The 16,342-nt window shown below is 44.2% G+C and overlaps 1 protein-coding gene across 2 annotated transcripts in view; it reads left to right on the top strand.

Annotated features, from left to right (window-relative positions):
- The window catches only part of MYOCD (myocardin), a 101,830-nt gene that overhangs the window by 49,417 nt on the left and 36,071 nt on the right, over nt 1–16,342 (top strand). For both annotated transcript variants that reach the window (XM_025363625.1, XM_025363626.1), the window contains exons 4-5: nt 2,007–2,082; nt 5,644–5,805. In XM_025363625.1, the coding sequence (XP_025219410.1) occupies nt 2,007–2,082; nt 5,644–5,805 (238 nt within the window). The remainder of the gene's footprint in view (nt 1–2,006; nt 2,083–5,643; nt 5,806–16,342) is intronic.

Genomic DNA, 16,342 nt, shown 5'->3' on the forward strand with positions numbered 1-16,342 from the left:
TGAATGCTAACCCTTGGCGGATGCGTGTAGAATTCCTACAACAAACTCAGTCAATTTGCCAGTCCCCTGCCCTCATATCATATGGAATCTGACTCCTATTAACCAGTAACTATAGAAATGGGATCAACTATGTTAGCTTTAAAACTCCTATTTTTTAGCTTTTTTTAAAAAAGTCCCCCATTTTTCTAATGTTGGAAGAAATTACAGTAAGGATGCACTAGAGTCAAAAACACTTTAAAGGCCGGGCGTGGTGGCTCAAGCCTGTAATCCCAGCACTTTGGGAGGCCGAGACGGGCAGATCACGAGGTCAGGAGATTGAGACCATCCTGGCTAACACGGTGAAACCCCCTCTCTACTAAAAAAAAAAACAAAAAACTAGCCGGGCGAGGTGGCAGGCGCTTGTAGTCCCAGCTACTCAGGAGGCTGAGGCAGGAGAATGGCGTGAACCCGGGAGGCGGAGCTTGCAGTGAGCTGAGATCCGGCCACTGCACTCCAGCCTGGGCAACAGAGTGAGACTCCGTCTCAAAAAAAAAAAACAAAAAAAACACTTTAGAGAGGGAAGTGGAGTCGGCTTTCAAGCAGCCTTACCTTTTATTCCTGTCATTTTTTAACAACAACTAGATTTTTAAAAATCCAATTCAATGCTAAGGCATGGTTTATGCATACAGAACTTATCTGTGGCTACTGAAAGGCAAAAGGTTATTTGCTTTTTTCCCTTCCTTTTTGTAGCATTCGAGGGTGAGATTCGGCATATATTCTGTACCTTCATAACAAATCTCTGCAACCTGAGTTTGTCAATAACATGTTAATGGATACTATTTAGCAAGTATCAACACTTAGAGTGAGAAGGAAAGGCAAAGAGAGTATCTGCCTGCCGATGTTTCCTTGCCTGAGAGCGCTAGCTTTGCAACTTGTCTGTGGGTAGAGAGGAAGAGGAGGGATCTGCTACTCTTCAAAGTAGCTCACAGGTGGCTGTGATTCCTATTACCTGGAGAATAACAAAGAACAGCCGACTCTTATCAGAACGGGAGTGATTCCCAGACCCCTCTCAGGGGGCCACTGGGAGATCCACTACAGTGAGATTAAAAATCCAGAACTAGACATCAGAAACCTGGGGTCCAGTGTTGGCCCTCCCACAGCCTGCAACAGCCCTACCGACAGTCCCATCAAGAAGATCATGAGACTGGGTAAATAACCTATCTCTTCATGCCCGTCCATCTCCTGGTGGGCCTGAATCTGTAGGCTTTACATGTTCACATGTCCTAAAAGAGAAGTCAGGTGAATAATGGGAAAGAGGCATACGTTGTCCTGTTATTTTAGATTTAGGCAATGTTTTAGCTCTGATCTTGGTTAATTTTGTGACTGCTTTCAGAGGAAATGGAGGCTGGGTGCTGTGGCTCACGGCTGTCCCAGCACTTTGGGAGGCTGAGGCGGGCAGATTGCTTGAGTCCAGGAGTTCAAGACCAGCCTAGGAAACATGGTGAAATCCTGTCTCTACCAAAAATTAAAGATTAAAAAAAAAAAATTAGCTGGGCTTGGTGATGCATGCCTGTAGTCCCAGCTACTCATGGGACTAAGGCAGGAGGATCACTTGTGCCCAGGAGGTCGAGGCTGCAGTGAGCTATGATTGTGCCACTGCATTCCAGCCTGGATGACAGAGACCCTGTCTCGAAGAAAAAAAAAAAAGGCAATAGAATAAGATTGGTTATAATACAAGCAGCCTAGTATCCTGTTATAATAACATTTTATTAACATGTACCAACCTGCCTGCCCCTGAAAGAGCTTTAGGTTTGTAGCCCTGACGCAGACCCAAGCTCTTTACCTTCTTATTTTCCCATCTAAAAATTACGGGAGGGGTCTTTGTAAATGTTCCTTCATCAAAATGTGAGACACCAAGAATATTTTCATGTTTCATTTATTATTTTAAAAGGTTATCTTCTCATGTGAGATAAATTGAGTTTTTTAAAAGGTAAAACTAGGTGATTCTCTTTGTTTGGGTTCTACAGGCTAAAAATTCCCTGAAGCGCAAAGCCAGAAACAGGTGCAACAGTGCCAACTTGGTTAATATGCACATACTCCAAGGTAAGCCTGCAAGAAATCAGACACCAAGAGATGCTATAGAATGGTGGGCCATTTTCCCAGAGTTACTTGTGTCTGTACAGTTGCTGAGCCCTCTTAAAAATCTCCATTGTCATTACAAAGTGGTAGTTTCAAGCAATCATCTAAGCCTTCTAGGCCACATAGATAACTAAGTTGGCAAGCCGTAAAATGGTTAAGCGGGTTAGAGACTCTGGCTCTGATCTCAGCTGTCCCATCTCCTAACTCTAAGGCCTCGGCAAATCATATAACTTCTAGGAGTGCAAGGAACATGTCCAACATGTGCTGACCATTATCACTAATCTGGATCATCACTCACTTTGGCAGGGGATCACGGTTCCCTCGCTGCCTTTGTATCCTCCAGGTAATTGATTGCGCTTTGCTGACGCCTTTACCTTCTGGTGTGCAGGGAATACAATCTGAGGAAATTAGTACTGATCAAAGCAGGCCTAGTGCTGCTTTAGGGTGCCGCCTCTGTGCTGGGGCGTGTGAGACAAGGCAAACAAACAACTAATTGGTCCCCATATTCTGACATCCGGATGCAGGAGGAGAGGCTTCTACTCCTGCCTGGTAAGTTGCCTTAACTGAGACAGAATCCCCGAGACCATTGGTGCCCACCCTAAAAGAGGTCCAACCCCTAATTTGACGGTTACCTATGAGATATTTGTTCCTTGAACACACACCGTATTGGATGTCTGCTAGGAGTTGGCTGCTCTGCCAGGCCAGTGGGTTCAACGATGAATAAGCCACAGGTTTGTGCCCTCAGATGGTCTCACAGTATAACAGAGGACATGAGAATCACATTTACAATCCAGCACGGAAAGAAAGGAAATGCCTGGTGTGGTGGGTGTATGGAAGAGGATCAGAGAAAAGAGCCATCGGAATCAGAATGGACAGGGGAGGAGTGAGGAAATGGGCTGGAATGTGAGGACTGAGCCAGGTACAAAAAGGTGGAAGGGTGTCGCAGTCTGAGGGAACAGCCTGCACAAAGCCTGAACACTGTTTCTCTAGAATGTGGATTTCCTTCCAAGACTGAACACTAGCTTTAAAGCACACGAAAGGCTCTGAGATATCCTGGGAATTGTGAACCTTGGTTCTTTGATTGGCATCATTGGTTATTTTTTTCTGGCTTTCCAAGACTGACCCTTTTTCAACCTTAAAGTAGGTGGGATATTTTAAGACGGAGAACTGTTTTCAGGGGAGGGAAGAGAAAGAGGCCAACGCTGAAGGGAAGGCTGTGTGGGATGGAAGGCTCTGATCTGCATGAGGCAGCCAAAGGATGCCAGGTGTCTGGAAAACAGGGAGAAAAGGCCCTCAAAGGGAGGTGACAGAATTCTTACCTCCTTTGCAGTGGTGTCTACAAGCCTAGAGGCAGCGGCTGTGTCAGCACAAAAATCACAGCTGCACAAAAATCCAAGCGATGTCATTTTAAATGACATACAGACTTTTCAAGCCGGGTGCGGTGGCTCACGCCTGTAATCCCAGCACTTTGGGAGGCCAGGGCGGGTGGATCATGAGGTCAGGAGATCGAGACCATCCTGGCTAACACGGTGAAATCCCGTCTCTACTAAAAATACAAACAATTAGCTGGGCGCGGTGGCGGGCACCTGTAGTCCTGGTTACTCAGGAGGCTGAGGCAGGAGAATGGCACGAACCCGGGAGGCGAAGCTGGCAGTGAGCTGAGATCCGGCCACTGCACTGCAGCCTGGGCGACAGAGTGAGACTCTGTCTCAAACAAACAAAAAAAAAGTAGGTGACACTAAGTGGGGATTTTCCTGAAACCTTCATTTTTTTGCACACTTTTTTAGCATTTTTCACATTTATGACAATGAGTACACAGTAATGTTATAATCAAAAAACATATGAAATGTTATTTCTTCCACCAATACGGTCTTGAATTAAAATATCAGGGTGTGAACTGCACCAACCCCCAGTTCAATTGCACGTCTCTGGTGCCTCCCATGGGGTCCTCTTTTGTCAACAGAAATTGGGAATTAGCTTCTTGGAACATAAAAGATCCGCTAGATACAAAATGACTCCTGCTGCCCAGGAGTTTGTTGTCCAATTTCAGAAGCAACAAGGTGAAGGGTTTGTGCTTGTAACTGCTAGAGGCAGTCAAAGCGAAAGGGATCTGTAAGAACAGGAAGAGTTAGGAAAGACTTATGCTGGGACCTAAAAGTACGATGTTGGTAGTGGGGAGTGGGGAAGAAGTTCAAGGTGGGGAAAGGAAATAAGCCAGGGTGCAAAGGTGAATGCAAGACATAGAAGACAGAAGGAGAAGGACCAGGCTCTCTGGAATGGTAGATTTGGGCTGGAGAGCCACAGGTCATGACAGGAGGTAGATGAAATTTGTAGCAGTCTTGAAAAACTGGATTGAGAGACGTGGATGGTAGGAAGCATCTCGTACGGAGGCACCAGAAGAAAGGAGGGCTTTCTGAACATCAGTCCTGAGTTGGTACACAGGATGAGTCAGAAAGATGGCTGAGGCAGAGAGCCAGCAAGCTGCCCTTGCAAGGTACTCTAAGGGGTGCTTTGGAGAGGACATGGGCTTTGGTACGACCATTCTTTTGTTTAGAGTATCCACATTCCCTCCATTGAATGTGAAATGCTTTGAAGGGGCAGCTTCCACAGCCAAGCCTGTGGCAACCGATGAGACATCCCTAGACCTCTTCTGTATGGAGAGTTCTAGATCAGTGCCAGACACAGGGTCTGGGGTTAGCAGGTGGTTACTAATAAAATAATGGGGCTAAGGGACTTGTCTGTAAATATCTCACTTTCTAGATTTACGAAGTTGAGAGTGAAGTTGCAAACTCTTATAGAATCTTAACTTACAGTTCTCCATGAGAACAAAGCTGGATTCTCCTCTGAGTTCTCCCACAGAAATAAGTCAGGGCCCAACCTAAAAAGGAAGTTTGGTGTCAGCTGTATCGAAGTGGATTTAAGGCTCTGTACGTGACCTTTCACACCCTCCAAATGAGGAGAAACTGCCTGTGGATGAATTCAACTTTTAAAAATCCCTCTGTTTAATTAGATAACTGTTTCAATGGAATTTTTTTTCTTTCGCAACTGACCTGGACGTTTGACTCAGTCGGTCACAGCCTTGACTAGTCCAAAATCCTTTAAAAGTCATACTAGTACTACTAATAATAACAACAGATAACATTTACTGCAGGCCTAGCCTATGCCGGTCACTATGCAGACGAAATGTGTATCCAAGTGCCATAGCTTAGGGTCAGGCAAGCAATACAGAGCCTGCAGACTGCTTGCTTACAAAATCTCCTAATTGCACATTTTTTTCACAAATCCTCGCAAAGCAAGCGTCTCTAACTTTTCCATGTGCCTCTCGATTTGCCTTTATTTGGAAGTGTCTAGGCTTTGGTGATAATCCCTGTAAAGTGATGATGATTGCATCAAAAAATTATTAGGATGGTAGAGCACAATGTGACACAATCTTTTGTGACCACAAGCCAAAAAACAAAAGAGACGGGGAGAGAGAGAGAGAGACATCAAATTCTAGAACTGATCCTTTTCATTTCAACCCTTTAGCTTCCACTGCAGAGAGGTCCATTCCAACTGCTCAGATGAAGCTGAAAAGAGCCCGACTCGCCGATGATCTCAATGAAAAAATTGCTCTACGACCAGGGCCACTGGAGCTGGTGGAAAAAAACATTCTTCCTGTGGATTCTGCTGTGAAAGAGGCCATAAAAGGTAGTTAGAACACATGGCATGTCTCTCCTTGGTGCTCTTGAGATCTGAGGGCAGCCTGGAGCTCTGACATACTAGGACCTTTGGGGATGAGGGCCTCTCACCTGACAAGAGCCATACCATGGGTTGTTAGTCCAGTTAATTCTCCATAACCAGGGATCCTGGGCATTGGTTGCAACTCCCATTCTTGTACTCCCCAAGGCCAAGTCAACACAGGATAATTTTGCTCTAGTCAGGCAAGTTGAGAACCTGACCAGGTATAATCCTCAATACATCTCCCCTATAAGACGTCCTTTACTTAGGAGTCACAATCACAGTCCTCTTTAGCCTTCCTTGTTTAAAGAGAGGTAGACTATATCAGCAGAAAGAGCACTGGCCCCAGACTAGAAAACGCGGACCTCAGGCCCAGTTGCCCCCGTCACTTCACCTCGAGATGGAGGTGACAGTACCCACCCTACCCAGCTCACAGGCTCCTGGGACTGAAGTTCATGGTAAACAATGCATGTAAAAACTCTGACAGCTCTCACTTGCTCCACGAAGTCAAAGGACAAATACTCAAAAAGGAGACACAAATATTGATTCTGTTATAAATGGTATAAAATCATTTTGTAGACTTTTTGAACAACTGATACTAGGTGAACCCAAACATCCTGCTGGTACTGAATTCACTCATAGAGGCTTTGGGGTGGAAACCAGGAAAACTATGGTAACAGGGAGAAGAAAGGGGAGCTTAATTCTCCCACAGACACACTTAACTTTCTCCAGCTATGCCCGCAATCCGCTCTGAAAACTATTGGTAGATGTTAATAAGCAGAGTACATTTAAATGTTTTGACACATTGTCAAAAAGTATGTATAAGCGCATTTTATCCAAAACTAAGTTTATTATAAAACTTGTCGTCCAGTTTATTCACATTCTAAAATCTTGCTCTCGCCCAGCGATTCAGAGGCCACATGAATTTTGCCTTTGGAACTGGTAAATATGAAAATATCAACTCCAGGAGAGGCAATGTACTCGTCTGTCAGTACCCACTTACATATCCCACTGTGATTTTCTCTCTCCTCTACTCTCTCCCTCCCCACTAAATATCTGGGGCCTTTGAACTTGGCCTTGAGTATTCAGGAGTGCACTGTCACCGTCTTTACTCTGATAAGCTCATCGGGCAGGTAAAAATCTCCATCGGGCATCTCTTATTGTTTCTTAAAGCATTCTGCTCTGTGCCTGTACATGTATTTATTTATTTTCCTTTTGTTGGGTGCACGTACATTTGTGACTTATTTTTACACGATAGGCAAAAGGTTTCCTTTTACTTTTCATTCTTAGGTTTCTAGTAGATTATATATTTCCTTGTGATTATGTATCATTGGCAATAGTTGGCTTTTTATCTTCTTCCGTGCTGAGCATGTTCTTGCTTTACTGCTTTGTGTATGCTATTTATATAGGGAAAAAAATGCTAATCCTCCATCTGTCACAGGTATTTCGCATCCTTTTACCAGTTTGTCCTTCACTTTTGATTTTTTTTATATAGTTAATTTTACCTATAGCAGTTCCTAATTAATGTATAGTCAAATCCCCTCATCTTTTTCATTATATTTTCTGAATTCGTGTTTATTGAAAGTATTTCCTAAGTCAAAAATATAGAGTTTATGCACTTAGATTGCCTTATAATATCTATATACTTTTATTTTTACATTTAAATCCTTAGTGTGTCTGAAATTATTTAAGTAGTTGGTTTACGAGAAAGGTCTAATTTTTTTTGTTTATCACAGTTTTATGATCTGTTTTGCATTTTGTGTTAATATCTGTCTTCACAAGTTTCTTTACAATTGTCTGATTTTTCTAATGTTTCATGGCTACTCTTGCAAGTATATTTTAAGTGAAAATTAGAATCAATTTTTTGTGTCATCTTCAATTCTATTGTAATTTTGTTTAGGATTGCACTGAATTTATGTGTTAGTTTATAGTGAATTCATATGTTTAAAATACATAATTTTATAAATTCTTCCACAGTATCTATCTCCACTTATTCATGTCTTTTTTCATTTCCCTTTGCAAAGTTTGTTGTTTTTAAGTAAAGTCATGTTGATTATTGCTCATATATGGGAAACCTATTAATTTCACACATTTATTTTATAACTGGGCAGTGTCAAAGATCTTAATAGTTCCAATAGTTTCTCAGTTTATCTTAAGTTGTCCAGGTCTAAGGGAATGGAAATTTGTTTTCTGCTTCATTTTTATTTTCTGCCTTGGTACACTGGCTGGTACTTTTTCACAACAACATGATTAGCATATTATAGAATTAATATAGTTTCTAAAAGTCTATGTAGTACATTAATGAAATAAATTACATATAATGTTTATGTATTTTATTTATGAATATATTATGTATACATTATATACATTTTATACAAATTATATATTATAAAGTATAATATACTATATTATACAAACCAAATAATATATATCTTATATAAAATATCTATATCATATAGATGTTTATCTTATATATAAAACTATATGTATGAATTACATAAAGCACATGTTTATATTATACAATCAATAATGTGGTAATATATAATTTAATAGTTATTGTTAAATTATATATTACATAGCAGAATACTATTATTATTGGTACCTTGCCAGTGTCTCAAAAGTAATATTATATTATATTTTATATTATATTAGTGCTGCCTTATGTTTTATATTATGTTATAATGTGTTATATTGATGATTACATACATTTTTGTTTTGTTTCTCTCTTAAATGTGGATTTTTCTAGTCACTCACATCTGTATATGATGTAACCTTTGGTATAGGATAGATTTTCTAAGGAAGTATTTCTCTATTCCTGTCGCAATAAGAGTAGTTTGCAAGACAGATGTTGAGTTTTTTTAAATGCTTTCAAAGCATTTCAAAAGATGATGACGTGGCTTTTCTTCTTTGACCAAGTAATGTCGTATTGCTACCTTTCCTAATCTTCCTTGAATTTCTAGGGGAAAACAATCTCTCATAAATTTGGTTTTAGAAATTGCTAGTATCTTATTTGGGATTTTGCGTCTATTTCGTTATTAGTTGGGATAATGCTGGCTGGGGAGCAAACCACAAAACTTCAACAGTTTAACAAGAAAGATGTATTTCTTGCTTGGAAAGAGTTCAAAGAGGCTTTTCCTCCATGAAAAGCCTCCTTCAGTCTTGTTGTGCCACCATTCCCTACAGCGAGGGTGGCACTTTTTCTCAAGGGAGCAGATAATAAATACTTGAGACTGTCCCTGTCACTACTCAACTCTGATGTTGTAGCAGGAAGGTTGCCATGGGCAGTAAGTAAACAAATAGGCATGGCTATGTTCCAATTTACAAAAACAGGCAGCAGGCACACAGGCCTTAGTTTGCCAATCTCTGCCCTGGAGGTTTGTCATTCTCTGAATGTATCCGGGAAAGGGGGAAGAAAAGATGAGAAGGTTCATCCACTTGTTAAAAAAATCTCAACCTGGAAATGACCATATCACCTGCACTCACATTCCATTGTGAGAACAGTACATATGGCTGAGAAAGGTATTCTCTGGCTGAACAGCCATTTCCGGCAGTGCCTTTATATTACGGAAGAGGGATCCTAGCTTTTGATAAGTAGCTAGTCTTGTCTGCCACAATATTCATAAATGATGCTGGTCTATGTTGTTGTTTTATATTTTTCAGATTTAAATTCAAACCTACACATACTTCACAAAATAGTTTATAATTACCTTTTCATATTTTTTCATGTTCTGGAAGCATTTAAATATGATCACAATGAGTGGTTGCTTTAAAACATTGCTTACTAAAATTGTAGGAAACCAAGGAAATTAAGAAACCAGTACCTTTTTCAAGAGTAGTTCTTTGAGTTTTTTTCAATGTTGTCCATAATTATTTGTGCACTCAAATTTTCTCCTTCATTTGTACAACTTACCTATTACTAAAAAGTCTCACTCCTCTCCTGAATTTTAAAGTTATTGGCCTCAAGAAGTGGACAGTATTGGCTCCCAGTTGTTCTAAGTTTCTCTGAAGAATCATGAGCGCCCAGTGGAAGGTAGTTGCGGGAAATGAGGATGTATAAAAAGAGAAGAGGGCTACAATGAGGCTCCCATGCAGTAGTATTTAAGATAGAAGCAGGGAATCTGTGACTAATAAACAGAAGGAATGGCTAGAGAAAGAGGCAGAGGATACAGTGTGACTTAATCCAAGAAAAATCCAAAAGTGGACAGCCGTAATGGGCAATTGAACACCTGTTGCTCATCTACGCATCAGCCTCTTTAGCAGTCACCCTTTGAATGTGCCTAAGAGTTTTTATGGGCAAGGTGAACAGGAATATCATAAAGACAGAGGGACTTGCTTAGAGACAGCTAGAGAGAGCGGACTTAGAGACAGCTATAGAGACAGCTATAGTCCTTCCAATGGCAAAGGTGACCCAGCTCTCTCTTCTGTGTGTCATGTCTTGTGATCGTATCTTCTCCCTTGGTTGTGGTTGCACTGTGTATCATTCTTCCAGCCTCTGTGTATTTTCCCTCCCCTGTCCACGTGCCTTTCCAGATGTGTTTACATTTTCCGGCTCTCTCTGCAGCTGTGTTTCTGAGTTTCTGCCAAGCTCTGAGAGGATCATTCCATCATTGTCTCCCTCCCTCCAAACTTCATTAAGGACCAACAAGTCTCCAACCCTGCAATAGAAACTCTAGAATCTAGAGCCTGTCCCAACAACACAGGGAAGGACATTATTGACAGAGGACTGTCCCTACCCTGGGATTTTCCCTCTTACTCGCAGACATCATCTCTCTTGCAGTCAGCAGGATGAAAGCACCATGTCTGTTCCCCTCTCCTCTTGAGTACCAGTTTCTGATCCCACTCCCAGCCTGCAGGCTGACTTTCTGAATTCATAGAGTCTTACAGTTTCCAGGTGGAGGGAAAAAAACAGGCTCATCACCCTAAAATGACATTCTGTGGGGGAATAGGGGACTTGGTCCTCCTTGGAGCGTGCACCTCATGGCCTATTTCTACCTTGTAGAAAGCCGCTGATCAGGCCAGAACACTGAATACGAAAAGCACTATGTTACATGGAAGCAATGATTCATGAGAACAGATATTATATCCTGGAGTTTCGCATGGCCTTGCTCAGTTTATGAGTGGTCATTATTACTGAAATATCCCTCTGTGTTGAGACCCCTGCAGGCTTACTTCTAGCTTGTTAATTCTCTCGCTGGTCATTAGAGCATTTTCTTCACTTAACGTGAACATCCCTTAGCTCCCGCGAAAGTCATATATTGTCCAGACGTCTGACTCCTAGCTTGAGTAAAACAGAACCCGGGCTGACCTTCCCAGCCTTCCCAACAGTAGAAGGGCCCAGGTTTTCCGCTCCAAAAGACAAGCATCTCCTCCTAAAGTGTTCTCACCTTTTCATGGGACTGGGCCAGTCTTCACCTGAGTCAGGTTTTTTTGTTGTTGTTGTTGTTGTTTTCGAGACAGAGTTTCGCTCTTGTTGCCCAGGCTGGAGTGCAATGGTGTGATCTCAGCTCACCGCAACCTCCGCCTCCCGGGGTCCAGTGATTCTCCTGCCTCAGCCTCCCACGTAGCTGGGATTACAGGCATCCACCACCACGCCCAGCTAATTTTGTAATTTTAGTAGAGACAGGGTTTCTCCACGTGGGTCAGGCTTGTCTCGAACTCCCCACCTCAGCCTCCCAGTGCTGGGATTACAGGTGTGAGCCACCGTGCCCAGCCAGGCTTTTTTTAAAAAAAGAACCCGTGATTTAGAATATATAGACCCATTGTCAAAGCTAAATTTGTTCTTTTTATCACCGTGACCCTTACATGTAGAAAGCAATAATTCTGATCCTCCAGGGCTGGCCCAGAAGCTTACCCATTTCTATCACTTACATTTATAAAAGATCCAACACTAGTCACTGCTCACCAATGTGCCCCGCGCTTAGCCTTCATAACAAAACCTTCCTATTCACTAAGAATCTAGTCATTCTTCAGAGAAGCCAGAAGTCTGCACCCTCTCTGATCATTCGTTTTGAAGGCAGCTAGATAATAACCGTGGCCCTGAGTGAGATGGTAGGGCTGTTTGCTTTGGCATAAAAAAGGAAATTTTGCTTTGGCATAACTTTCTCCTGAACAAAATCTATCACTCCATCATGAGAAATAATTTCCAAAGAGCAAACGACCCTTGGGGTAAAGAAACACACTAAGGCATACATGACAAACACTTTGCTGAGGATGGTCCTGGGAAAGAGGAGGGCAAGAGAATCGGGGAGCTGGGAGCGCTGGGGCATGTGGGAGTGGCGGGAAGGGAGTGTGGGAGAGGAAAGGGTGAGCGCAGAGAGGGAAAAGCAGTGCCTGGAGTCCGCCTCTGCTGCCCAGTGAAGTAACGGCTTTGCCTCCATGGAAGTCATCTCAGGCGTCATTGAGAGGTGGGCAGGGCATGCCCAAGGGGGAGCTAAAGTTGAGGAGATGCCTCTAGAAATCTGAGGGCAGCTTGAGGCTCTGGGAGGGGCTGAGGAGGATCCTATAAAAGAGAAAAGGGAGATCGGATAAAGCACTTTTTTTTTTTTTTTGAGATGGAGTTTCTCTGTTGTCGCCCAGGCTGGAGTGCAATGGCGCGGTCTTGGCTCACTGCAACCTCCACCTCCCGGGTTCAAATGATTCTCCTGCCTCAGCCTTCCAAGTAGCTGGGATTATAGGCATGCAGCACCATACCTAGCTAATTTTTGTATTTTTAGTAGAGATGGGGTTTCACCATGTTGGCCAGGCTGGTCTTGAACTCCTGACCTCGTGATCCCCCCGCTTTGCCTGATGCTATTTTTGTCCCTAGAGGATTCATCTCAAGAGAAATGCAGGACGAGTATTTACACAGGTTAACTGCTTTTCCTGACCTGTGTGGCCCTAGGATCAGGTGTATCAAAAGACACGAAGATCATCCTGGGCGGCATAGTGAGACTTCATCTTTACAAAAACTTTTAAAATTAGCCAGGTGTGATGGTGCATGCCTGTAGTCCTAATTACTTGGGAGGCTGAGGCAGGAGGATCACTTGAACCCAGGAATTTGAGGCTGCAGTAAGCTATGATCAAACCACTGCACTCCAGCCTGGGTGACAGAGTGAGACCCTATCTCTCAAAAAAAAGAAAAAAAGGCGGCCAGGTGTGGTGGCTCATGCCTGCAATCCCAGCACTTTGGGAGGCTGAGGGCCGGGGGTGGGGGTGATCACCTGGGGTCAGGAGTTCGAGACCAACCTGACCAACATGGAGAAACCCCGTCTCTACTAAAAATACAAAATTAGCTGGGCGTGGTGACAGGCATCTGTAATCCTAGCTACTCGAGAGGCTGAGGCAGGAGAATCGTTTAAACCTGGGAGGTGGAGGGTGCGGTGAGCCAAGATCGCACCATTGCACTCCAGTTTGGGCGACAAAAGCGAAACTCCATCTCAAAAAAAAAAAGTACATAAGGCTAATTTCTAAAGTGCCAGGGATCTGAGTAAAAAAACTTATTCATTCAAACATCTACCTATTCTGTCATTTCCATAATAAGGGCATCTACCCCCCTTCAAGAGCAGTGAGTTCTGACTTTGGTTAGATAGTCCAATCAGTCTGTAGACTATGACATGCTAAATCTATACAAATATCTTTAGGCAACAGCTAACACTGAAACAATAGCTACTTTTCTGTGTACGACTTTCTCCCTGGGGAAGCAAATTTTGCTTCAGTCTCTTGTGGGATGTTAGGAGGTAGTCTGTCCATGAGTTAAAAGAGCTCCCGTTGCAGTGGAGTGAACCAGCTCACAGGTTGATAAGGAAGGAGGTGCATTTTCACATTTCACTTCATGATTTCCTGCCCGCGGTGTGGGTCCTCACAGAAAGGTAACTAGGACTCCAATTATCTTGCTTTAATCTTGGCATTTTAAATGTTTATGCAAAGAAAGTACAACTGACTCATTCATCTGATCACTTCCAAGAGGGAGAGGGAAGGCTCCGAGTCACCGGCCCAAGATCCCCAAGGGGCCGGTGCCCAGAGCCAGCCCTGCGAGCATAGCCAGAGGATGATGTCAGGGCTTCCCAAAGCAGGTCCTTGTCATCACACCCCTGACGCGTCTGCAGGGACAATAGCCAGCACACCGCTCTCCGTCAGCTCCCAGCCAGTCTCATGCTGGGGGAGATTGGAGCGGAGGCCCAGGGTCACACCACGGAGCCAGTAGACTTGGTCGTTCCAGAGGCAGTCAGATAAGGTGACCTTTGTCCCTCTCTGCATGGGCTTGGCCTGAACAGGAAGGAGAGGGAGTGGCATGCCAGCCTTTCCACCCACACTCCTCCTACTCTGAGGAGGGTCCGCCTTTGCTTTCCCAGCATGAACCTCTAGGGACCAACCGGTTTTTCTGGTTCTAGAGTTGTGCTGACCTTTGCCAAGCTGACCAGAGGATAAACTGCCTCCCGGGTGGTCTGTTTATTTCTCGAGGATGTTACACTTGAGACAAACAGATGCTCCTACCAAAAAACAATAGCAACAATAACCGCAAGAAATTATTCATCACTTACACGTCAGGAACCAGGCCCCGTGCTTTCCATATGTTGTTACCTAATCCTTGAAACCCTGAGAGCTAGCTACTATGATGATGATTTCCATTTTATAGATGGGGACACTGAGGCTCAGAGAGGTCAAATAACTTGCCAACAGTCACGCTATCCCTGAAATGGTAGAACCAAAAAGCAAACTCAAAAGCGCCTGACTCCAGAACCCAGGGCCTTGTGGACCACACCGAACACCGTAGGTGGCGTTCATGCCAAACGGAAGCCACTGCTATGTACTTACAGGAACGCTTTCACTGTTAAGGTTTTTCCCATTGACAGCGACTGAGTCAAGTCTATAGCTGTGTGTGGGCTCCCTGCCCTTGCCCTCGTCTTCTGCCCTGGCAGTGGCAAATCTAAACCAGCCACTAGTAACCCTGAAGGAGTGGTGATTGACAGGGGCCCCCATGGTGGGGTCTTGTGGCCTGGACAGCGACCAGTGGTCCTCAGTGCAGCTGTCAGAGGGTTCTAACCTGGCACATCGTGCTTTTTAGATACCGGAGAAGAGTCATATTTGGGCCGTGGCACTCATCCTGGTTGTTTACGCAGGTGTAAAGCTGTCCTTGGGATGGAGTTCCAAGCGCTCAGGGTTTCCTGATTTCATTGAGTTAAGCATGGGAATGTCCCTCCTGTGCTACCCCTGCCCTACGTACCCCCAATTGTCTCCTACAAGCAATGTCTCTCCAGGGGTTGGCTCCTAAAATAGCCCTCTCCCCCGGCTGAAAGCACTTCTTTGTCATCCTCCCCAACCCAACCCTGCTAATGGCCACTCTATCATTTCTCATCCACGCACCCCATCCTTTCATTGTCAGACGCACCCCTCTCCCTTTCTGCTGTCCTGTCCACCGCTGACAGTCACTTCAGGCTCCATTCAATCCCACCTCCTCCGGGGGGCTTCTTGGACAACTTCGCATCGCTCTCTCCTCCCTGTAACCACCACTAGCACTCACCAGGCAGTCTGGCCCGTGACAGATTCTCTGATTGTGTCCCATCGAGATACAAGGATCTCCTTTCTCATGGTTTTCTGTCTCTTCTCTTAGCCGTATCTTATCTGATCACACCTCAGCTTGTCTCTACTCCTCTTAAAATGGGAAGGCTGGAGTTAAACGCAATAGCTTAGGAATGCTCTGTCCAGCCCTGGGGAAGGAGGGATAGATCACCTGCACCTTTATTCCAGATACTCAACTTCTAGACTTTTGCACATCATTCTAGTGCTTCGACCTGAGGTCACCAAATGCCAGGTGTCAGAGTGGAAAGGGCTGATTCACTGGCGGTAACTTCAGGGCTCCAACAGTCTTTCCACCCCTTCACTAAGGCAAGTCCAAATAAAATTCATTGGGACTCTCCCTTCCCAGAATCCCTTGCTTTTCGTTCCTGAAAAGCAAGATGTCACAGTCAGTCCCTCAGATCCCAAAAATTCAGCTATTTTGTGGCATTCCAGAGACACCCTTAGTATATGACCTATGTATACAGAGTAGGCCGGGCGCGGTGGCTCAACCTGTAATCCTAGCACTTTGGGAGGCTGCGGCAGGCGGATCACAAGGTCAGGAGATCAAAACCATCCTGGCTAACATGGTGAAACGCTGTCTCTACTAAAAATACAAAAAATTAGCTGGATATGGTGGCACGTGCCTATAGTCCCAGCTACTTGAGAGGTTGAGACAGGAGAATCGCTTGAACCCAGGAGGAGGAGGTTGCAGTGAGTCGAGATTGTGCCACTGCACTCCAGTCTGGGCAACAGGGCGAGACTGCATCTCAGAAAAAAAAAAAAAAAAAGTAGAGATGTTGGTCATTTTCTATGCTACCCCTGCCCCACCTACCCCCCCATCAACCGGGCAGGCTGATGATGTTCCGTAAACCACACAATGGCGTCACCTGCTGACTTCCAGGAAGGATGACTAATTCTGCCACCCCCTCTGCCAGGTGAGTCTGAGATTCCAAAGGCTAGCACTGCTGTC

The sequence above is a fragment of the Theropithecus gelada genome, chromosome 16 (genome assembly GCF_003255815.1).
Source record: "Theropithecus gelada isolate Dixy chromosome 16, Tgel_1.0, whole genome shotgun sequence".
In the NCBI taxonomy this organism is placed as follows: domain Eukaryota; kingdom Metazoa; phylum Chordata; class Mammalia; order Primates; family Cercopithecidae; genus Theropithecus; species Theropithecus gelada.